This window comes from Pteropus alecto, unplaced genomic scaffold (assembly GCF_000325575.1).
Source record: "Pteropus alecto unplaced genomic scaffold, ASM32557v1 scaffold78, whole genome shotgun sequence".
Classification (NCBI taxonomy): domain Eukaryota; kingdom Metazoa; phylum Chordata; class Mammalia; order Chiroptera; family Pteropodidae; genus Pteropus; species Pteropus alecto.
The window spans coordinates 6,294,247-6,311,120 of NW_006443124.1; the positions used below are offsets into that span (position 1 = coordinate 6,294,247).

The window sequence follows — 16,874 nt, forward strand, 5'->3', positions numbered from 1 at the left end:
CCCTTTCCTTTATGAGCATTTCCTCTGGCCGCATTACATCTCTAGCTTCTCAAGGTGAACAAGAAGTGGCTTTAGAATGTAAAATTTAAAGAAGGCAGAGAACCTGCTAAGTAATATACATTTTGAATATTTCAGTGGCATTTAAACCTTATCAAAGCATCACCTGGAGGCCTGTTGCCCACCTCAAGCTCCCCAAACTCTGAGTCTCCTCCTGCTCCTCACCATTCAGCTTCCCACAGTGCTCATGACCAAGTGGGGCCTAAAGAAGGGATGCATTCGCTGTTCAAAATGATTTCTGAGGAGTGAAAAAAAGACTCCTTAGAAATATTTCTTGGCGTCCTCCCCAAAACATAAATGCTGTTGATTCAAGATTTAATGACTCAAATGAATGCAAGGGCTCTGACTTTTCTTGAATGTACCACTGTTATTTTTTTAACCCATGAATAATTAAATAGTTCATACCCATGGTATCATTGAGATGGGCAAAGACAGCAATCTTTTTCGATTTCACAATCCTTTTAACAAACATTGCATTGATTAGATCCTAGAACTCTATCATGAACCAAAGCCCCAGGGCACAGCTGAGGAGCCCATGTTCCTGTCCCCAAGTAAGACACTTTGGAGGTGCCACAACCTAGGTTAGTTTTCATCCTACTGCCAGAGAAAAAGAGGGATTCTCAATAATGCGTGTTTTCCTGTAAAAGAAAAAGGTAAGACCTGAGAGGGACAGGGAGGGTCAGCAGAACAAGATTAACTGATTCCTTACCCGGGCACTCTGGCCAGCTATCAGCTGATCATCTTCTGTCTGGACACTTGTCCTACTTCTCACATCAAAGTCTTCCGTCTCAAAGTCGGAGTCATCCAACTCCTCAGGGGTCTGCCACAGAGAGAGAGAGACCATGAGTCAGACACACCCCTAGGCCTCCAGCTGTCCCAAGCCTCTGGGCTCACACCTCTGGGCCTGTGTATGGACAGCCAGAATTCTAGATTTTCATGTGCAGTGTTCCTAATAGGTACGGACAATAAAGCTAAAATCATTGTTTGTTTGCCTCACTGACACATATGCAGGGTGGCTCGTCCAACAAACAGGCGAGGCACCACAGCAGCACATCTCAAAGGGCAGTGGGTTTCTTTCTGGGGGTTAAGGTTTCAACTTCCACCCCTCTTTCCTTGCTGTAATTTTTTTTTTTTTTTGAAATGTACCCCAACAGCTGCACCTTAAGACAAAGATAAGAACTGTCTTGGGTAGAAAAGGTACTGTATTAAAAATAGAGGTATTTAATACAACATTAAGCAGATTTTTATAACTTTCCGACTTGGTGACAAAAAGAAAATTAAAAGAAATAGTACTGGGTCTGCTCTCAGGGTACCAAAGGATGCTTTGAGGAGTAAAAATAGGCAATGTATTTTCATGTTTGGGTTTTTTTTTTACCTTTGATAAAAAGAAAAGAGGATGTGGCAGGTAAGGTCTGAGTAAATACCAAAGGGACTGATTAGTGGTCCCTTTCCTTTAATTATGAAATAAAATTCTTATTTTGTACAACCTCCAGCCTGTCATGATTAGCTGCTGACTTGAAACATAATGTTGTCTTCTTGAAGTTATCCGTAATGGAGCAGCAGGCAGAACAGCTGGGGTTGGCTCTTGGCCCAGCCTGCTTATGACAGGAGGGCAGTGAGGCAAGTCCCTCATCTGTACCAGGACCTAATCCAAGCCCAGCCCCAGGCCTTGCTGTGAAGCTCAAATGAAAAGCCATGTGAGAAAGCATCTGAAACCACCAAGAGTATCTTGGGTTTATACATGTGCAAAGGCCAGCTCTGTCTCTCAGATGAAGTAAGGACAGCAGACGTCACATGAGACACTAGTGAGCCACAGAGACCACCAAATCCAAGAAAGATCCTAGAGTCTGACTGGGCAGCACAAAATACCATGCCACTCCACTGCCCATTTTAATCCTTCCAGGACTGGAAGAGAAATCCAAACTGCCTCCCTGCTCCTGGGGTGTGGTTCCCACAACCCTACCTACTTCCTCACAGTGGGACTCTGGAATTTGCAAGCATCTCCTGAAGCAGATGCATTTCAGTTTTAGCCCAGTTAAGTCCCGAAAGGCATTAACTTCCTCTTTATTATTAAGGTTTCTTTCATTCTATTTGTAGGTTTCTGTCAGCATAGAAAGAACTCTGGAGAAAAGGGGCCCCTCTTTCCTTGCTGTAATTTTTTTTTTTTTTTGAAATGTACCCCAACAGCTGCACCTTAAGACAAAGATAAGAACTGTCTTGGGTAGAAAAGGTACTGTATTAAAAATAGAGGTATTTAATACAACATTAAGCAGATTTTTATAACTTTCCGACTTGGTGACAAAAAGAAAATTAAAAGAAATAGTACTGGGTCTGCTCTCAGGGTACCAAAGGATGCTTTGAGGAGTAAAAATAGGCAATGTATTTTCATGTTTGGGTTTTTTTTTTACCTTTGATAAAAAGAAAAGAGGATGTGGCAGGTAAGGTCTGAGTAAATACCAAAGGGACTGATTAGTGGTCCCTTTCCTTTAATTATGAAATAAAATTCTTATTTTGTACAACCTCCAGCCTGTCATGATTAGCTGCTGACTTGAAACATAATGTTGTCTTCTTGAAGTTATCCGTAATGGAGCAGCAGGCAGAACAGCTGGGGTTGGCTCTTGGCCCAGCCTGCTTATGACAGGAGGGCAGTGAGGCAAGTCCCTCATCTGTACCAGGACCTAATCCAAGCCCAGCCCCAGGCCTTGCTGTGAAGCTCAAATGAAAAGCCATGTGAGAAAGCATCTGAAACCACCAAGAGTATCTTGGGTTTATACATGTGCAAAGGCCAGCTCTGTCTCTCAGATGAAGTAAGGACAGCAGACGTCACATGAGACACTAGTGAGCCACAGAGACCACCAAATCCAAGAAAGATCCTAGAGTCTGACTGGGCAGCACAAAATACCATGCCACTCCACTGCCCATTTTAATCCTTCCAGGACTGGAAGAGAAATCCAAACTGCCTCCCTGCTCCTGGGGTGTGGTTCCCACAACCCTACCTACTTCCTCACAGTGGGACTCTGGAATTTGCAAGCATCTCCTGAAGCAGATGCATTTCAGTTTTAGCCCAGTTAAGTCCCGAAAGGCATTAACTTCCTCTTTATTATTAAGGTTTCTTTCATTCTATTTGTAGGTTTCTGTCAGCATAGAAAGAACTCTGGAGAAAAGGGGCTATGTTCATTAACAGTGGCATATGTGACCTAAGGAGCCTATCACACTTCTGGGATATGGCTGCTGGTTTTTACCCTTCAGACAGGCCAGGGCTCTGCTGAACATGAGTTGTTCCTCGTACAGCAGCAGGGATGAACACAGCAAAGGGCTCCACCAGCTCCCTGCCAACATGTCCAGGTGACCCGGGGCCTGCGAGAACATCCAGCAGCCAACCAGGCAATCCCCAGTTTTCTTTCCTTCTCACCCTAGAGAGCAGTGTGGTCTTGCCCAAGAGTTTCTACACGGCCTACAAATGGGTCCAGCCTGATGCAACTGCCTTAGAAATGGCTTCTGTTTCCAGCTGACAATCTAGCCAGGCTCTGCAGGCTTAGAGATAAAAAGTGGGTCTGAATCCCTGCCAGCCTTGGGAGGTTTGACTAGCAGACCACGAAGATATAAATGAAACTCCTGACCTGACTAGAGAGCTCAGCAGAGCAGCCCCTATGCTGCAGGCAGGCACTGCACTCCCAAATGCCTGCTCTGCAGCTAGGGCAGGGTCTGGCCCAGGTGGCTCTAGGAGCGTTATGCACAGGCCCAGCTCTCAGAGCCACACGCTTGTGCTCAGATTAGCATGTGCAGGATTAACTGCTATGAGAAAGGTAGCTTTGAGACCCAGGCCCAACACCTAGGAATGCATTACAGAGAGGCTGGTAACTTCTCAAGACCTGTTCATGCCAATCTAGGAAGGGCCCTGAACTTTTTCTCAGACAGTAAGGATTGCTGCTCTCTCTGAGATGGGTCACATGTGGCCCAGAGCAGATGGCACTTCCTTTCAGCTCCATACTTGGCTATAAGCTAAAGGACATTACCAGGGGCTGCAACAGTTCCTCATCCTCACCCCGGACACAATGGAGATCTAGCATCCTGCCTGCCACCCTTTCTAAGAGAGGGGTGCTCCATGTGAAGAATAACTTCAATCTGTATAAAGAAAATACTCCTGTCTCTGAAATTCACTGAAGAGCCTTAATTTTCTGTAGTTTCTCTCTAACTCAAACGGCAGCCTCATATTTGGGGTGGCTATCTGCCTTAAATTAAATCATCAAAGCCAACTCATATTGGTTCCTGTTCTCGGCCCATGTTCAGGCTCTAACTTGCAACTCGAAGTCATTTTAGACAATGTAATTAAATATATCTCATTCTTACAGCTTTTAGATTCATGGTTTTTATATACTGGCAATGCATCTGCTGAGATCCAGAATGATGCATTGCTTAAGTTTAGCAAGTGATAAGAAAGAGCTGTTAAAACATATGAAATGCAGTTACTCACCCTTATCATCAACACCGCTTTCCTGATGTCCCGGATGCCATCATACACCAGGCGGGAGGCATCGATAAACTCGTTCTCATCCATGGGCTGCGCGGGGTCCGAGCTGAGGGCTTCCACGGCAGCTTCTACTTGCTCAGTAAAACGTGGCATAACTGCAGAAAAAAGAGGCATGGCAAATCCTCCTGGCCCAGTAGACATCATTCTACCAGCCTTCCCTAAATCCCTCATTCAGACAGGAAGAAACAAGGTGTATGATGAAGAGCCTCTGTTTCTACCTATATGAGAAATATTTACAACTGAAATAAATTAAATGCCATATTTTACAAAGACTCGAATCATCATTTGTCTCTGACCAGATTCTACAATATAGGATTTGGACGGCTGAGAATTTGAAGCAAGATTAATTTGAGGGCTTGCTTAAGAATAGGACCCTCTTTAATTTAGTATTTAATAGGAGACTTAATTCAGAAGTTCATCTTAAGTAGTATGTTCACAATTATTTTCATCGTTAGTCATGGGACACACATAAGACATGTGTTTGTGAGGCCCTAATATATTTTTTAGTTAAATATTTTTTTAAATTTAAAAGCCTTTTGACATCAGGACCAGTGTCAGACTCTAGACACTGGTCCTGATGTCAAAAGGACATCATCTGAGAAATCATCATTCTCAGAGGCCTTAATTTTGCTAACTTCTCACAAGTCTGATGTGCCACCCAGAACTCTTAAGACCTGAGTCCTAATCTCCTTTCTAACCACAGGGCCTGCACTAAGGATGGCCTGGTCTACCCAGACTGTCTGTGTGCAGGGAGCACGAGGGAGGGAAGGAGTTCCCACACCTGTGTTGGAGAGCAGCTTGGTGGCTTCCAACACCTTCTCTGTGTAGACCCCTGGCTCATAGTTGTCCATCTCTGAGGTGACCACATGAATGACTCGGGCTGCCCGGCCTCGGATTGCACCAGCTGTGCGGTCCAGCCCATCCACATCTTTCTCTTGAAGAGCAATAACACATTTGTTCACATCTTCCAAAATGTGATTCTCTGAGGAAAAAGCAAAAAGCCAAATGAGGGAGGAGGACTTCCACAAAAAGGGGACAATTTTTTTTGCCTTTTTATTTTTCAATTATAATTAACATCTAGTAAATATTAGTTTCAGGTGTACTACATAATTATTAGACGTTTATATAACTTACAAAGTGATCACCTTGGTAAATCTAATATCCATCTGACACCATACAGTTATTTACAATATTGCTGACTATATTCTCTATGCTGAGGAGAGGACAGTTGTTAAGTTGGCATCTATCATTCACTGAGTGCTCGCTTTGTGCCAGCTACAGTGCCAAAAGCTTTATGTATCACTGAAGACAACAGATTAACTGTTGCATTAACTGTCCCACAGAAACTCAACCTGCAATCACCTCCAAAAATAGCAATCATTATTCCAGGGTTTAAAAGAGAGTGAGAGATGCCCATCTTTAAGGTAGATGTTCTCAGATCGCAAAAACCTTAATTTCTCTTTCCTTTATATAATTTCACTGACCTTACATCCCAAAGTCTAAAAGTGAAGAAAAGGTTCATGGTAAGGCTTTATCCTTCCAGTTTCATGCCCCTTCCTCTAATAGATGTCAATCAACCGAGAAGCTAGCACAGCCCTGGGATAGGAGAAAGTGCTGGAAAGCAGGCTGAAGCCTTCTCTGGAGAGCACTGAGGGAGCCTGAGGGGAGACTCTAACCCTCTCATGGGTTGCAGGTAGGCCTGCTATGGTATTTGAGGAAACTCTTGAATCCTGTTAAGCTGATCAGTGGCCCCTACCAGTCATAGAACTAGAATTGGAAGACCCATAAAAACTATTTTTCCTCAAAGCAAAAGCTTGACACTGGATCTTGGGAACCCCAGAAGGAGGAGTTTGCTTCAACTTCATCTAACATAGCAAAGTGGAAGCAACCCAATGTCCAAGAGCAGAGTGGGCGATAAATATGGGCACTATGGGCACAGAATGGATGAATGAGGTCCATCTAGAGGGATAGACCCAGAATGGGAAAGGCGATATTCTCACAGAGACCACCAGCAGACAGCCTGAATGACAGGGCTGCCCAGACTCAATGGGGTGAGTGGATGAGCAACACCAAAGAAACCTGACCATTTCCTTCCTGCTCTGAAAGGTTTTTTCAAGACATAAAAGAACTCTTAGAAGCAATGTCATAAACATGCTTACTCCCTTAAACCAAGAGAGCATCTGGTACAACAAGTGAAAGACTAATGGCCACAGTTCTTCTGGAAGAGCCAGAACAATTAGGGCAACTGTAATCTGTTTGAGAAACATACCTGGTAATTTCTTTGTGAGCCCTGGCTGCCTTATGCTTTGACATGTCATTATCCAGGACTGGTTCCTGATTTAATCCATTTCCAAAAGCCATTACCTTTCCTTCACAGCCTCTGCTAACATAGTCAAGTCACATTGTATATAACAATAAGCTTGACCTCTTAGGATACTCAAAACAAAAAAGTGGTCACAATATGCTATTTCCTCTCATTTTAAGGGGAAACAGAGGCAAGTGGTACCCAGCAAATCTAGCAAAGAATAGAGCCACCACAATGTCCTGCCTTCGGGTTTCAGGATCCCCTGTAGGCCCCAAGAACTAATGAAGGCCTTCCTCTTCTCTTAGTAGTTCCCAAGAGACTGCAGGCAGGGACTCTATAAGGATCTCTCTGTTCTAAAACCACTGGTAAATGAAATAAGATGGGAAAAAATCACAATGAGAAAGAAATAGTGACCTCAGCAAATGATCCAGCAATCACACTCCTTGGTGTTTATCCAAAGGAGATAAAAACTTATGTCCACATAAAAACCTACACAGAGATGTTTAAGCAGCTTTTTCATAACTGCCAAAACTCGAAAGCAACTAAGATGTCTTTTCAGTAGGTGAGCAGATAAACGGGTACATCCAACAATGGAATATTATTCAGCACTGAAAAGAAATGAGTTATCAAGCCATGAAAAGACATGGAAACTCTTACATGCATATTACTAAGTGGAAGAAGCCAGTCTGAAAAGGCTACATACTATCACGATTCCTGCTATATGACATTCTGGAAAAGGCAAAACTATGAAGATAGGAAAAAGATTAGGGGGTGGAAAGAAGAGGGATGAATACTCTATATGATCCTACAATGATGGGTACATTTGCCCCAAACCATAAAATGTAAACCACCAAGAATGAATGATAATGTACATTATGGATTTGGGGTAATAATGATGTGTCAATTCTAACCAATCTACCGCTATAGTGGGAGATGTTGAAAATGAGGGAGGCTGTGCACATGTGAGCAGGGATTAGATAGGAAATCTCTGTAACTTTTAATTTTGATGTGAACCTAAAAGTGCTCAAAAATCTTTAAATATCAATCGATAAAATAAAACATCTTTTCAAGGGAAGCCATAATATAGTAAGAATTCTTATTACAGAAGGGAAAAATGAATTACCACAATATAGCTAATTAAAAAGTTACTACTAATTAAAAAGTTAGAGGAGACTTGTTAGGGTTTACACCGCTGTACTACTGAAAGATAAAATATTAAACTTTTTGCATGAACAAATTTTAGGGAAAATATAGAACCAATTACAAGAATAAATGGATCTGGAGCCCATCAGAAGCATCTTTTACGTACACTCACTCTAAATATTAACTCAAACTAAACAGAATGGTACTGAGCCTGCTTATCGTACTAGGTCTTGGGTTAAAAACTGTTCTTTTTACTGAATCTAACATATTTTACACTTGTTTTATATCACTAAGAAAAGGAAAGGAAAGGAAGAAAAGATGCTGCTTACTAAACTGTGAACCGGTGTTTTCTCATATTATTGATTTTTTTACACTCATCCCTGTTTCACGATTATTCATATTTAGAGGGTAGGGAGAAGCACATGGCATTCTTTTTGTTCATTAAACAAAGTGGCCCAAACTTCCACCAGGGCTGTTAACCTTCATCTATGTTTTTAAAATTCAATTTAGACCTTCTTGAATTCATACTGACTTTCTTCCAAATGAACCCAAACCAGGGAAGGGTTTGCCATTCTTTAATGACAATGGAAGCCTTCTGTTTCAGGAAGCTACTAAAGTAACATACTCTACCTTCACTGAATAGCTGTCTCTAGGAAAGCCCCAGCGAGCTAAGGCCACCACACACCTAGGGCAGAGCATCAACCTTGCTCTTTACACTGAAGCCTGAGGGGAGAAGTGAATTTCCATTGGACAAGTGCAAACACAGGAGGGTTGGAGGTAACCACACTAATTTAAACCATAACTTATTTTAATTAAAATCCCCAGAAAACTCAGCATGGGTTCATTATGAGTAGACATATCAATTAAAGACTGTACCCCATTAAAGACTGATTTTTCAATACAGTTTTGGAGGGCTAATAAAAAATCATACCACAGTCTACAGGGGATCATATTATTGACATTAATCTGTTTTTCATCTGAAAACCTTTCTAGGTCTGTCTCTACAGACCCACACCTCATCCATTTTAATGGCTGCGTAGTACCCTATTGAATAGATGGAGGGGCCATAATTCACTTATCCAGTCTTCTCTTACACATTTTAGTTGAAGTGAACATTCTTGTACAGGTATTTTGGCAAATATTTGTGTACATTTCCCTGGAGAAAATTTCTAGCAATGGGATTACTAAGTCAAAGGCATATATGTTTAAAGTACGTGTATGGTGCCCAATTGCCATGCAGGAACCAAGCCAACTGGCATTCTCCAGAAAGAATGCATAAACTTATACTGTAGTCCACAATCTAGAACAGGGCTCATTTTGCATACCCTTTGCTCTGGATATCTTTATTGGTGCATCCCTGTACACACATAGAAGATATTATATAAAACAAGGGCCCCAAACCCCTGGGCCGCAGACCCAGTATGGGTCAATGGCCTGTTAGGAACCAGGACACACAGTAGGAGGTGAACGGCGGGCAAGCAAGCAAACAAAGCTTCATCTGTATTTGTAGGCACTCCCCAATACTAGCATCACCTCAGATCATGAGGCATCAGATTCTCATAGGAGCACTGGTCCCTGGTGCCATAAAGGCTGAAGACTGTTGATATAAAGAACGTTTAATATATAACAGGAAATAGTCTGAGTGCTTGACATTTTAATAGAGGGTAGCCATTTCTTCTTTAAAAAATCATAATTATTGAGGAAACTGTGTCAAAGAAGTTTTGAGTAACTTGCCTGAGGTCACACAGCATGTGGGTATGGGAGTCAGAAATCAAACCTAACTTTACCACTACCTATACCACTTCCTCAAAAGAAACACCTTTAAGTTTTGCATTTTTGCTATTAAACACAAAAACAAAAATTAGGCATAATAATCTTATTTAAAGTCCTCCCAGTCAGACTAATATCTTTGGGCATACTGATACTTAATGAAGAAGAAAGACTACAAATTACCACGCATGCGTTCCCCAAAGTATTTAATGCAATATATTGTTTGTTTCCAAGAGCATTCAATAAAGAAATGTAATAAACCAATTAGAACCACTCACATCTTTTGAAAATAAAAATTAAAAAAAAAAAAAAGGGGGGAACCAAAACTTTCACAGATAAGCAGAGTAAGTAAATCAGAAAGTGAACTGCATATCCATGGAAAACATGTATCAAATACAATTCAAATGAAATTCAGTCTTTATCACTTCGATAAATTTGAAACCACCATCCTTAAGAGATCAGTCAATATAAATATACTCATGGTTAGCTTAATGCTCTCCAGCATCCTAAACCATCTCCAATAGTTATAAGGCACCATTTTGAATAGAGCAGCTTGGGGGAAAGGAGTCCCCACTTCCTGTTTCCTGAGGGTGGCATGCATGTCCCTCTATTTTCAAATGCCACTCATATATGATATGCAGTGGCTCAAGTTCCCCCTGTCCTGAAGCCTCATAAAACTGGCATCGGAATCATATTGGTGGCTTCACCAGATTATATACAAGATTACCATTACTTTTTGAGCCACAAACTTAGGATATGGCATTGTAAGAAGTATGAGGGAACTTCTGGAACCAATGGAATGGATATCCAGGAACAATAAAGACTAAGTGGCAGAGGGCCCTCTCAATCTTATGCCTAAATAACTTCCCTTTTGGTGGGTCCCAGTGAGCGAGCAGCAAACATCTAGGCCCTGTGGATTCCAAGACGGAATGTGATGGTGGGAAATCATCAGTGGAAATACACAAAAACTCACACTGCTGAAGGGCTACAAGGCCCCAGAATACAGCAGAGAACAACCACTCAATGAGCCAAGCAGCCAGCTTCCTTACTTTTCATTTGGCAAAATTTTATGAGGCCCACCAACCTTAGGCCAGACTCTATGCTGGGCACTTGCCTGGCAGGCCCCCTACTTAGAAACACATCTACCTCACTAATGGGTCTACTGAAGCACCAATGTGTGTAAAGGCAAGGGGAAACTGGCCAAGGGGACAGATCAGAGTAAGGCCAAGACATGACTTCTTACCTAAAGACTACCCATGACTGCTGTAGATGACACCTGCTCTCCAATCCATGCTGCACGTCTAGAGATGCTGTGAACTCTACAAGAACAAAGGACTGGGGACCAATGAGGGCCTGCCAAGTTAAAAGTAAGGTCCCTCTCAATGAGAACCAGCCATTTCCCTACTGAGGCTGTAAGGTGAGACGGGGAGACATCTGTCATCCTCCAACAAAGAAAGCACTAAAGCTGCCATGGGTGAGTAAGTACGTGAAGGTATAAAGGAGTCTGAATGTTAAACATTAACTGGCTATCCCAGTAGAACTCTACACAGGCATCTGCTTGTCTCCTCCCTTCATCCCATACCCCTAAAAAGGACATCATAAAAAATCAGAGGAATTGTGAATAACAGCTTTGCCCTGCTGATTATTACTTGACATTGCTAAGCAAGTCTGTGACAAAACATTAGAGAAACACACCAAGGTTGACCTCTAAGATTCAGGTGCTCTGAAACCACCACCACTTTCTGACTAAGAGAACTGTTCTGTGTTTTTATATGCTAACTAATAACTGTCTAAACTCTTTTCCATCAAGTCAACCCTTATACTTTCCACATTTGCATAAAAATTGAGCAAACTCACCAGGCAAAAGTGTATCTGTTAAAGAATTTGATCTTTCTTTACCATTCTTCTGTTTTATGTCACATACCCTAAAGATACCACCTGGATCCCACTAAATGCTATTGCAGAATCCCTTTTGTTCTCAGATTTGAAGAATGCTGCATGAGGGATACCTGATTCTTACATTTTTTTTTTTCATTTTTCAAAGTTTTATTAAAGACACAGATGAATTCTGTAAGAATCATGTAAAATAGGGCTTATTAATAATAAAAGCCAGTGTGAACTGAGCAGTGTCTACCCACCATTTGCTATGCTAAGTGCTTTCTAAGCACTGACTCCCTGAATTCTCACAATGATTCTGTGATGTCAGGACTATTATTTATCCGATTTTATTGATGAGAAAATCAAGGCTCAAAGAGCTGTGTGTTCCCAAATCTCACAGAGAGGGAGTGGCCAACCCATGATCCAAACCTAGGTCTGATTTTAGGAGTCATATATATTTTTTTAATAAATTTATTTATTTAAATTCGTTTCAAGTAATGATTCTTATATTTTATTTTGCTGTAAGGAGGACTAAAAATCCCTTCAGACCAAACCTGAGATACACCCACACTAATCACAAGATAGGAAGTTAAGAATGGAATAGCTGTCTCTGGACGGGGGTTTTGCATTAAGAGTTCAAAATTTGTTGTTTGACTAAAAGTGTGCTGTGAAGGTGGAATGTTTTTCTCTAAATCTATGAAAAAGAATAATTCAGTACTTCATTGGGAAAAACAACAGAAGGCCAAGATTTCCCAAAAAAGCCATTGCTGCATTTTTGGCACCTGCAAAGATGTGCTTGCAAATGGGTTTTTGTTTTAAAGTACCAGTACCTGCAATTTGGCGGTCCTGCAGCAGCATGGTTTACCCCCTCTATCTGCAGTTTAATGACCGCCTCCTCCCCACTCTATCAAATAGAGCCACCAATCCCAAGAAAAGCAGGCAGAGACAGGGGAACACTGGTATGTAGAACACACTGTCACCTTATATAGGTCACTGCTGGAGGACTGTGGTGTGCATGTACTTAAACCCTGCTTCTGTTTCCAAGCCCCATTGCCACTCGCATCTCCCATGTCCCAGCCTGTGGTGACAGGTAGTTTCAGCTCTACAACTACTTGGCCACTGACTCTGCCCACAACCACTGGCCTCAGGAAGCCTGGCACCTCCAGAGAGCAAGCAGTGCAGTTAAAGGCAGCAGAGGCCCCATTAAATGGAGAATGCATTTATACTTGCTGAACTCTAAAGAGAGGGACTGAAATTTATCTCTGTGTGATAAATAGTGAATTGCAGTTGACAGACATTTTCTATATAAATGCAATTTACTAGGTCATTACCAGTTTATGTTTATATAATGAAATCAACTGTTTTTGTGAGGTGAATTACACAGATTTATTTTTTACAAGTTCATAATTAAATGGCACTTAAATATTTCCTCTCTGTTTTCTGTCTGTGCATCATGCAGTCGGTCTTTTGAAAAGTAGGCAGTTAAACTACCATCATTTGTGAAGGCGAAAGAAGGAGATTTCCAAGAAGGGAAAAAATATTTTACAAAAAAAAACTAAAGGTGATGGTGCTGGGACTCCCTTCTCCTATGTTTCACTTGCTCGTAACAAATAACCACAACCTCTACTAGGACACAGGTCAATGTTCTTTCTAAACACAACATCAGGAAGAGGGGTAGATGGTTATGGTGCTCCAAAGGTCCATAGTTGCAAGATCTTACTCTATATAAACAGGAAAAAACCTCTGCCAACCAGCTTTCTGACGTATGCTTCCAAGATTGAGACCACCCCCAGCACAAGGGAAACAAGTCCAGCTCCACCACCCACTGCTCAGGAGTCAGTGGTAGCTTTTTGGTTTTTGTTTTTAAGTAAAATGAAAATCAGAACAATATTATTGCTAGAATAATTTACCTGCCCAGACTTGGGGACGTTTTGATTGTCCATTATTGTAACTTAGGCAAAAGTAATTATGCACATCCTCACATGCTTCTCTGGGGGAACCAGTTCATTACCTGACACAGCCAAGAAGTCATCGATGGAAGTTATGTCATCGACAGCATCTGTGAGAACACGGACTTGTTTTTCCCACTGTTCTTTAAAAAGATCCATGTTCTCTTGGGCCAGTTTACTCTGTGGTTTTGCTGCCAAAGCCAATGCAGCATTGATAACCTGCAAAGATATTAAAGTTCATTATGTACCCTTCAAAATCATGAAAATAAAACAGGTGAGATAATATGGTTATAGAGTTGGCTATGCCTTTGTTTCACATGCCCTTCACTAGGACACATTATACCGTGTGCCACCATAACACTAACAAAGATGGAGCAGAGAAATGCGTTAAACAATAGGTTTTTACGTGTGAATGAATAACATATATGAAATACAGAAATAAACTAATATTGAAACTACAGACAATTACAAACAAAAATATCGCTAAATCTTTCCACTCTGTGATAGGAACTCAATTTTTGACATTATATTCCAGGCTTTTTTCTCTTCATACACATACAAATATGCATGTCAAAAAATACAATTAGAATTATCGGCTACATAAAACTTTTATTTCTTCTTTTAAATACTTCTCTATATCATTAAATATATGTCAAAAACATTAACTGTTTATTATTCCATCTTATGGAGGTATAGAACTATTTTCCTATTGTAGGATACCTAGGTTTATTCCAGTTACCTACCATTCTTAGTAATCATGTGATGAACATTTAGCTTTCCAGGTTTGTGATACATTATCGAAGCACATTTGTGAAAAATATATTGAATTTCAGTTCCAAGCATTTACCTAATAGGCACATTTAACATATAATAACTGCACAGAAAAGTGTAAAATGTTAAGTTTAAAAAGTTATTTCTTTTAAAACACAGCTTTATCGAGATGTAATTCACATACTGAAGAATTCACCCATTTAAACTGTGCAACTTAATGTTTTTAGAATATTCAGTTATACAACCATTACTACAATCATCATTTTCATCATCCCAAAAAGTATCCCTATTCTGTTAGCAGTCATTCCCCATCTTCCTCAACACTCCACCCTAGCTCCTGGGAACCACTAACTTAGCTTCCTGTCTCTATGGATTTGCCTAATCCGAACATTTCGTATAAATGGAATCATATCAATGTGGATTTTTATAACTAGCTTCTTTCACTTAACATAACGTTTTTGAAGTTCATCCAAGCTGTAAAATGTATCAGTATTTCATTCCTTTTTATTGATGCATAATATACCATTATGTGGCCATACCGCATTTTATTTATACAATCATCGGTTGACAGACATTTGAATTGCTTCTGTTTTTTGGCCATTATGAGTAATGCTAAAAAGGGCAAAGGGATTAAGAAGTATAAATGGATAGTTATAAAACAGACATGGAGATATAGAGTACAGCATAAGAAAAAAATAATGTAATAAATATGTAAGGGGGAAGAGGGGTACTAAATTTAGTGGTAGGATCACATTGTGAATTATATAGATCTCTAATCACTATGCTGTATGTATAACTGAAACTAATATATTATTGTATGCCAACTATAATTAAAAAACTCATTCAACAGGACAATGTAAATACAAGCAAAAAAATAATGCTGCTATGAACATTCATATACATGTTTTTGTGTTTTCATTACTTTTTGGTATATAAATAGGAGTGGACTTGCTGGGTCATATGGTTGACTTTAACTTTTAGGAACCGCCTTACTCTTTTCCAAAGCAGCTGCACTATTTTACATTCCCACCATATAAGGGTTCCAATTTCCCCCACATCTTTCGCCAACACTTGTTTTTCCACTTTTTAAAAATAATTATAGCCATCCTACTGGGGATGAAGTGCTATCTCATTGTGGTTTTGATTTGCATTTCCCTGATGATGGCTCATGATGTTACACATCTTTTCATGTGCCTATTGTCCATTAGTATAAATTCTTTAGAGAAATGAAAGTAGTATGAAAATGAGCTGAGAGAATAGTTAAGATTTCTAGTACAAGGTGCTTATGGGTTATTAAAAATAAATGTGTTTATAATAATGCAAGTTGGACAGGAAGCAAAGACAAAAGGAACTAAACTGGTGGTGATGGAGTGGAGATCTGGAGGCAGAAAAATAGTTACCACAGAAGCATACAAACCTGACGGTAGGAGTTTGGGATGGCATTTTTTTAGGTGATATAAGAATTACATGTCTTTGGGTCATGTGTATAATTCCCAATATATTGGAAGGGTATTCAAGAATGATGCCATCAATTTAGCCCCTAAAGACTACAGTTAAAAAACTGAAGAATTAGACCCACTAGAATGGTGCACTGTTCTTCTTCCCTCCTAACAATCGGAAGTGACAGACTACCAATTATTGATTCACAGGCACAGGGGTACTAGGCTGTCCCAGTTATTAATTATTAATATCCAACTACTTTCAAAAGTATATGGGTTTGTACAATAAACTATTTGGAAGAAGAGATATCCTATCTTTCTCATGTGTTATGTGTTATCTCCCATATTTTCATCATTTGAAGGCTTGTTCTTTGCCTCTTTTCCTTCTTGCCATTCATTTCTACCACATGGTTCACCATTGTGGACTACTCACTTCATTAATTAACTCATTAATTCACTAATGTATCAATGAATCAGACCTTGTAAAAAATTTGGCTGAAGAAAATGTTTCTAAAGAGAGCCAAGTAAACACGGGCAGGGACTTAATTATATGTTTTAAATACTAAGATAATTTTCCATTACAAAGAGAAAATTGCTCTCTTTGTTCTATAATATATCTTATCTCATACAGTATAATGGAGGAACAGTACCTTGCTTAAGGTTAATTTTCTCATTTTGATTATAAAGCTGTTTATAAAGGACCTTTGATAAATTAAATACCCATTTCTGATGACCTTTAGTAAATTAAAAATAGAAAGATACTTAACATATTACTTTAAATAATCTTCCAAGATGACACTTAGTGGTGAAACTCTAGAATCACTTACCTTAGAAATCAAGATATTATTGTTTGGAATACCTGTTGATACTATTAGTTAATAACATAATGGTCGTTCTGGCTAATGAAAAAAAAAAGAAATGGAAATAGGAAAAGCTGTTAGAAAGGAGATAGCAAAAATACCTTCTAATGCAGAAGATCTTTGTTTAGGATATTAAAGTGAGTTAACTGAAAAAACTCTTAGAATAAGAGT

At 39.9% G+C, this 16,874-nt stretch overlaps 1 protein-coding gene across 7 annotated transcripts in view; it reads right to left on the reverse strand.

Annotated features, from left to right (window-relative positions):
- Window positions 1-16,874, reverse strand: part of CTNNA1 (catenin alpha 1) — a 301,788-nt gene that overhangs the window by 4,141 nt on the left and 280,773 nt on the right. For all 7 annotated transcript variants that reach the window (XM_025040779.1, XM_015598072.2, XM_025040777.1 and 4 more), the window contains exons 11-14: window positions 13,696-13,852; window positions 5,370-5,570; window positions 4,532-4,683; window positions 767-877 (exon numbers count right to left, since the gene is read on the reverse strand). In XM_025040779.1, the coding sequence (XP_024896547.1) occupies window positions 767-877; window positions 4,532-4,683; window positions 5,370-5,570; window positions 13,696-13,852 (621 nt within the window). The remainder of the gene's footprint in view (window positions 1-766; window positions 878-4,531; window positions 4,684-5,369; window positions 5,571-13,695; window positions 13,853-16,874) is intronic.